Source organism: Melopsittacus undulatus, chromosome 3 (genome assembly GCF_012275295.1).
Source record: "Melopsittacus undulatus isolate bMelUnd1 chromosome 3, bMelUnd1.mat.Z, whole genome shotgun sequence".
NCBI classification, from domain to species: domain Eukaryota; kingdom Metazoa; phylum Chordata; class Aves; order Psittaciformes; family Psittaculidae; genus Melopsittacus; species Melopsittacus undulatus.
The window spans coordinates 98,442,392-98,449,493 of NC_047529.1; the positions used below are offsets into that span (position 1 = coordinate 98,442,392).

General features: G+C 43.6%; 1 protein-coding gene across 1 annotated transcript in view; it reads left to right on the forward strand.

The window, feature by feature from the left end:
• RASGRP3 (RAS guanyl releasing protein 3) overlaps positions 1-2,206 on the forward strand; it is a 57,969-nt gene extending 55,763 nt beyond the window's left edge. Inside the window, exons 15-17 of the mRNA XM_034061263.1 lie at positions 217-342; positions 900-1,264; positions 1,751-2,206. Of these exons, the coding sequence (XP_033917154.1) occupies positions 217-342; positions 900-1,264; positions 1,751-1,759 (500 nt within the window). The 3' untranslated portion in view covers positions 1,760-2,206. The remainder of the gene's footprint in view (positions 1-216; positions 343-899; positions 1,265-1,750) is intronic.
• The last annotated feature ends 4,896 nt before the right edge of the window (positions 2,207-7,102 follow it).

The following is a 7,102-nucleotide window of genomic DNA, read 5'->3' on the forward strand; positions in this document are numbered from 1 at the left end:
TGCTGTCAGATTTCTACTAATGGCTGCCATGGAAATGACCTATTTTTTATAACACCCTTCACACCAAATGATCCGTTTCTGTAACTCCCTTCACACCTTCCATCAAAGCATTTGTTCCTTCAAAGTCCCCCCTGTATCTGCCTGCTAATAGCCCTGAGGGATCATCAGACAGCTGTGGCTTTCCATTTGGTGACTTGACAATGTCTCTTTTTACAGACTGTGGTGCCAACTGCCATAAGCAATGCAGAGACCTGCTTGTGCTAGCGTGCAGGAAATTTTCCAGAGGAACCTCAGTAGGCAGCAACCACGGCTCTCTGCCTAGCAGTCCATCCCTGCCTCCAGGTGAGAGCATCTTGTTCCTATTTAAAACCATTCCTGGAATCCTCTCTCACAGCCAGTACCCTTGATGCCATTTTTGATTTTCCCTTTGTATCAACACACAGAGCAGCACATGTGCATTCTATTGCACTGGGGTTTGTGTTCAGTGCTCAGATTACAACATCACTTTCTGCAGTGATGCCCTAGTCTCCTGCTTGAGGCTCCCTATCCTCTATACTGGTGCCTCTATCCCAGCTGAAAAGAAATAAAATTATAATTAATTAGGGAAATTGTACTTTTGCTTATAAACCACTCAGGGGCAGGGGCTGGGAGACAGGGCACAATTCTAACTCTGCCTTATACCCTGAGCATCCAGGAGAAGGAAATGCACACACAAGGTCAAAATCAGTTTCCAAGCAGCATATGGATATTTATATGAATCAGTGGTATAATTAGCAACACCTAATTACACTGCTGCTTCATATAGGGGTTTACCTCCTCCTGCCCCAGGCTTAAGTTACCTTTCTGTAAAGATCTCAAAGTAGACTAGTTAAAATAAACAATTCCACCTTCTCTTTCAGTCCAAGATGATGTGTTTGAGTTTCCCAGTGTGGCTGCGGAACATCAGGACCTCGATGGCAGAGCTATCACCCTCGTCACTGGCTCTTCACGGAAAATTTCGGTGCGGCTACAGAGGGTGACCACCAGCCAAGCCACACAGACAGAACCACTCTGGCATGAGCCAGGCTGGAACGATTCAGGCTCCCATACTTTCCCCAAAATGAAGTCCAAATTCCATGGCAAAGCTGGGAAGAACAAAGGCTTTGCAAAATGGGAGAATGAAAAGCCCGATGTGCAGGCTGATATAGAGCTAGAAGCTGAAGCCCCACAACATATACAGGATCACAATGGAATTGAAACCCTCCCAGAAACACAGGAATCTGAGGTGAGTTGCAGAAGAAGCCAAGACAGTGTAAAATATGCTAGAGTCTGAGGTCTCATAAAGTTATTTTATGAATTTCAGGAAGCTTTTTCATTAAAATTTACCATTGCTTCTTGAACAAGAGTTACTTTCAGAATTCTGTCATATCATCCATAGATACCTGTTTTCCACACTGCAGTTTGTATTTACTGTAACTGGGGGCTTGGGTCTTGGATTCAGTATGTGCTTTTAGGAGGTGGGCACTTTCTGAAGATCATCAAAATAGCCTGATGGAGATCTGACCAAATTCTGTGCTGTTGCACCTTTGCAATGCACAGTTATGGGCTCCCTGTTAGACTTGCAAGAACTAGCATTCTGATACACAAATCCAGACTAGGACAGGATATCGGTCTGAGTTTTGCTGTTACCACCCATAAGTTTATACTTCCAAAGCCTCATGCTTTCATTGACCATTTTTGCTAGCATGTGCCTATTTTCCTTTGTTTACAGGATAGCTGATTGCTCACCATGAAGCACAGAAAAATGAAGATGACAACGATAACACAGCAAGTGTTGAGACTGTCACAGACCATTCTTGTCCATGAGAAGTTTTCCTGTACCTCATACACTTAAATTCAACTGTTGCCCTGTTTTCTTAGCTGAGAAGTGTTACAAAGCACTATTTATTTTCTCACGAGTAAGCCATTTGGGTGACTATTGCACGGACACAGCAGAATGGATCTCTGCTCTCAGTGTTTTGTTTTGTATGACTTTTGTGGAAACTTCCTCTACATGCCAGTGAGGATATATTTGGCCTCCTTTAAATACACTGCATCATTTCAGTATGGCTGCCAGCAACAACAATGGTGAGGACAGAAGCCAAGCATCTAAGTTTGCTTGATAACACTCCTTTCCAGAGGCTTGTAATGATCTTTTAAGGAAAGAAGTAGGTGTGTATGCTGATTAAACCTCTCAGAAAGTCCTCTATGCCAAAATTCTTTTCACACCTGGTGTTTCACATTTTGGCCATGTTTACATTGTTATAATGAGCATACTGGTGTTCAGCACAGTGATACCAGTTCCCAGACTGCAGATCCTTCAAATAGGCAGCAAGTGTCTGAGACTGAAGGAACTCCAAGACACTATGCATTCATCTGGTTACACTGCAATGGAGAGGCATCATCTCTGCCCACACCAATTATGGTAAAATTAGCATGTAATAAACACCTTAGTTTTAAGCGTGTGTATACACACTTGTGTATGTGGCATGTTTTTCTCTGGTTTAGCAACCTGTACATGCTAACACTAAACATACCAAAGAGCAACCAGCAAGTTAGCAGCTTGCTAATGTAGGATCCAGCACCTGACTTACAAGGGGCCGAAGAAGGAGGTTTGAAGTGGCATTTCTCAGGAGCATTAAGTTACTTAAGGAGTATAACCCTTATCTGGAAGAAGAGAGGAAACCAAACAAAAACACCACAAAGCTCAAACCTGAGAGGTGTGCCCCAAATTGGCATACATGTATTATTCTTCCTACTCCATCTCCCCACAAAAATAGGTGTGTGTAGGGAGCATACACACTGAATGAAAGCAACCCAATTATAGGACTTCCCGCAAAACTAAGTTAGTGCATGCTTCATCAGGTTACAAGACCAGAGAGTAACTTCAGACTTCCCTAACCAAAACTGACAGCTGCACTCCTCTGTGGTAATTTGACAGCAAACTGCACTGTGACACCTGCTCAGGTTTGCATCTTGAATCCTGCAGGTTTGTTTTCCAAAACAAGTAGTAATGATGCTAATTCTGGGGAGAGAAAGAAAAAGGAAAAAAAAAAGAGAGGGAGAACATGCTCTTACTGTTTTAAACTCAGAGAAACATACGCTGCAGAGAGCACCCATTTCCAAGGTAGGATGAGGGCCAGAAGCATCCCTCAGTCTTACTGCAGCGTGCAAAGAAGCAGCTTTAGCAAAAATATGGTCCTTATTTCTTGTGGTGGGTCAGGTGATGGGTCAGAGCAGGCTGACCGCACAGCTGCCGTTACAGCATATGGCTTGCACACAATGAAAATGATGTGGTAGAGAATTTGAATAGAGAAAATTGGTTACGGTCCAGCTTGTTGATGGATCTGTTGAGATAAGCTTTTTAACACTTTATAAATGAAATGCTCTTGTGCAACTTCATTCTTAACATCCCATAAGAGTTTTAGCCAGCATTTAGTCTGTAGACCTCAGCCCATTTCTTTCAGGGTCTTAAAAGTTAGTTTTAAGCTCTTCTATCAGGCCCACAAACCATGCATGTCTTCATTTCGTTGTTGGACAAGAATGTTTCTTTTACATAATCTTACTTTCTCACTTACATATTTACTCCCCCAGATACTTACAGAATTTCTTGTTCGCCTCCTCTGACTTAGCAAGAGACGAAATGTATCAGCCATCACAATCCTGACTAAACTATGTGCCTCTGCTGGTCTTGGTGAAATCCTGCTTGCTGGAAGTACAGCAATTCCAGGAGAGTGTCCAGGAGAAAAAGTGTCATAATGACAAGGGTACTAGATTAATGAAGTAGCTAAAGTGCTCCCTAATGATGCTGGATACTATCACCACATCCATTCTTCCCTGCCTCAGGATCTTTGAAGAAACCTGGGGGGAGAAAGAGGATTTTTTTTTAAAAACAAAAAAAATTCCAAACATAAAAGCACCACACAGTGGAAAGATTACGTCAAACCTTATTTACGGCATAATCTGCAAATGCCAAAGAATACAAGCAACAAGAGTAGGTGAAAAATACAAGTGCTTGGATAGACTGTAACAGATTATTTGGCTGTTTGAGCCAAACCCACTAGGACTTTCTGTGCTTGTGTAAAACCTCTGCAAAGCCATGTGATGCAAATAAGGGGGCTTCAGCCTTGCTGTCAACTTTATGGCATAGCTTTGAGTGCTGTGCAAGGAGTCAAGGGGACATCTGGCTCCCTCAGAGCGAAATGTAAAACCAGGTTTCAACTGCAGCTCCCCCCTTTGCTCTAGATCTCCTCAGTCTTGCCCATCCCTGCCACCACCAGTGTTACCCAGCTTTTGGGCTTTAAAAGACTAATCCCAGTTTCACACAGAAACATCTTCCCAGGCAGAAGCTATCTTCTCAGAGGTGACTTCCTCAGGCAGGTGAAGCCTAAGGGAGGGGAGGTGGGGGGGAAGGCAACATGCTTGCTGACCAGAGCCAGTCAGAAGCATGGATTTTCCCCTGCTGAGAAAGGTAAGCCATTTTCCTTTCAATACAGAAGAAGATGAAAAGCTGAGTTATGAAGCAAATTTAGGGGCAGGTGCTGCTTAAAATTGTACATTTTCCCAAAATGAAGTGGACTGGCTGCTGTCACCTCTGTGGGCTGTTGCTCAGGAACTGCCCTCTGGAAGCCAAAGTGAAAGCGTGCCCCAGCGCAGCAGCCCCCAAGGTCTTCCTCACTGTGGGCCTGGGAGCCTTTGTCTGAATCAGCCTGAGCAGCCAAAAAAGGGTCCTCACAGCCTGGGACACTTGTTCCAGAAGCTTTAGGCATCTGTATGGGAAATAGCTGCATGTGAAGAAGGATCCCGGATACAGGACACAGGCAGAAAACAAACAAAACCCCCCAGAGAACAAACAGACAGATGGGGAGTAAGTGTGGGAAGAAGCATTCTAAGAGAGCTCTCCCTCCCTATGTGACACCAAGAATGGAACGGGATCCCAATGGAGACTGAACAGAGGGGGAAGGAAGGAAGAAAAGGAGGAAGGAAGAAAGGAGATCTTAATGCAGATTTCATGGAGACACAAGAGGCAGAAGACACAAGGGCTTCTTGTTTCATGATCATCATAGCCAAAAAAAAATCTAGCTGAGGTTTGCTTCATTCAGCATCAGCCTGCTAACTGATGGGCCTCTGTACAGCACAAAAAAATAGTTCCAAGTACTTGTCAAGAGAGTCTTGACAACAGTTGGCCCAACCCAGGACACTGGAGAAACAGAGCTAACTTTGGAACAAGTTATTGAATTATCAGCACTGATCTGAACTGGATTTTCAAAATAAGCACTGCAGCCAACAGGCTAAACTCACTGGAAAATCTGCGTGCTCAGCTCCGAAGTGCTGTTTACAGCTGCTGACAATCTGGTCCTAGGAGACAGAAAAGCCATCAGCAGAAGGCTACCACTGGGGCAGTATGAAATTTAGCCAAAAAGTCTGCTTTTTCCATGAGTTAAACTAATGCCGGAAAGTTTAAAGAGCCCTTATCACCTTCATCTCTACTTCATGTGTGAAAACGAGTTATGACCTTCCACCTGCCCACAGCACAGGCAGACTCCCTCTTTCTTTGGTTTTACAATAGTGTTTTCCTACTTTTTGTACTTGTTTTTCTCTCCTCTGTTGTGGGAAAGACCCACGTGGACAAGAGGGGAAATTACTGGACAATAAAGGGGAAACAATGACACTGACAGCACTCAGAGCTGTAAAAAGCACTTAAGTAAACACAAAGGAAAAGTATTTTTCCCTTCTACCCTTGTTTGTTGAGCCATTAGAGGTACAACTTATTTTCAGCCAAAGAAGGGAGAAGGCAGTGTTTACAGCTGGTAATAGCACTTGCTTTTCCAATTTGTGTCCCTTTGAAAAGGCACAACCTGAAACACGCAAACAAATATTTTGAGAGCCTACACAGAGGAAACAGAAGTTCACATCCATGTCAGTGTACCAGTCTCCGATCACAACACTGGTGTGACTCTAACCTAAGGGTATGCTAGGAGGCTGTGAAAGCAAGCTAGCAGTTTAGCCTTGCTTGGGCCTGCTAAATCACACTCACCACCTTAAATGCATACACACTTCTGCAGCATCCCTGTTGTCCAAGGAAAATCAAGAGTTCAGAGAGTAAGCAGGATCACAAGCCTCACAGTCTTCTGCAGCAACACCAAGACTCTCTACTGCAGTCCTAAGTATTGCAGAATTAAGAAAAAAACGTGCAGACAGTTGAGGGCTTTCTTGTGCTGGCCTTCAGTAACCTAACAGGGAGCTGAATTAACTTCTAGTACTCTAAGAACTCACACGAGCTTTTTGGAAACCCAAGAGTCATCAGGTCTTCCTTAGAACCATCTTACTCCCCACTCAACTCTTTCCACTTCAGCACAGTTTAATTTTCATTTCCCAGGTGCATAACCTGTTACAGGGAACACTCTTATGCCACAGCACTTTTCAAGCTCCAGCCACTTCTCAGGTCTACTGGTGTGAATCTTGCTTTCCTTCCTCCCAGATCTAGCTTAGGTAAGTGTCTAGGTTTCTAGTTAGGCTGGAGATTGGTTGAAGCACTTGCCACTTTCATTCATTATCCCTTCTATAAATGCTTGCTTACTTAACTGCCCTCTTGATCTGCTGGAGTTCTGCTTTTGGAACTAGGCGATCTTAAGGTCCTTTCCAACCTTAACCATTCTGTGACTCTACAATGCACAATAAAATCAAGCACATATATCCAATCCAACAGTCTCCACAACCCACCTCTCCTCTCCCAGCTTCCAGTTAAGAGATTCCATCTAGTGCAACAGGAATCGTGTTGGAAAAACAGTACATATCGGAGCATCATACAGAGAATAACAAAGCAGTGGCTGTTCACTTTCATTAATCAAAGCTGCTCTCTCTACATATACAAAGCATGTTTTCTTTGGGGAACAAAGAAGTCACAACACACTATGAGGAAACAACAGAGTAAGGAAAAACAACAGCTGGCAGAAGCAAAGTGTTTTCTTTCCTGTTGGAAAAGTAAAGCCTCCTGTTTTGCCTTCTGAGTTTAAAAAACAACTTTCCCCCTCAAACAGCAGTGAATCCAGATTCAGCTTACCCTAAGTCCTGGAAGAGGGAG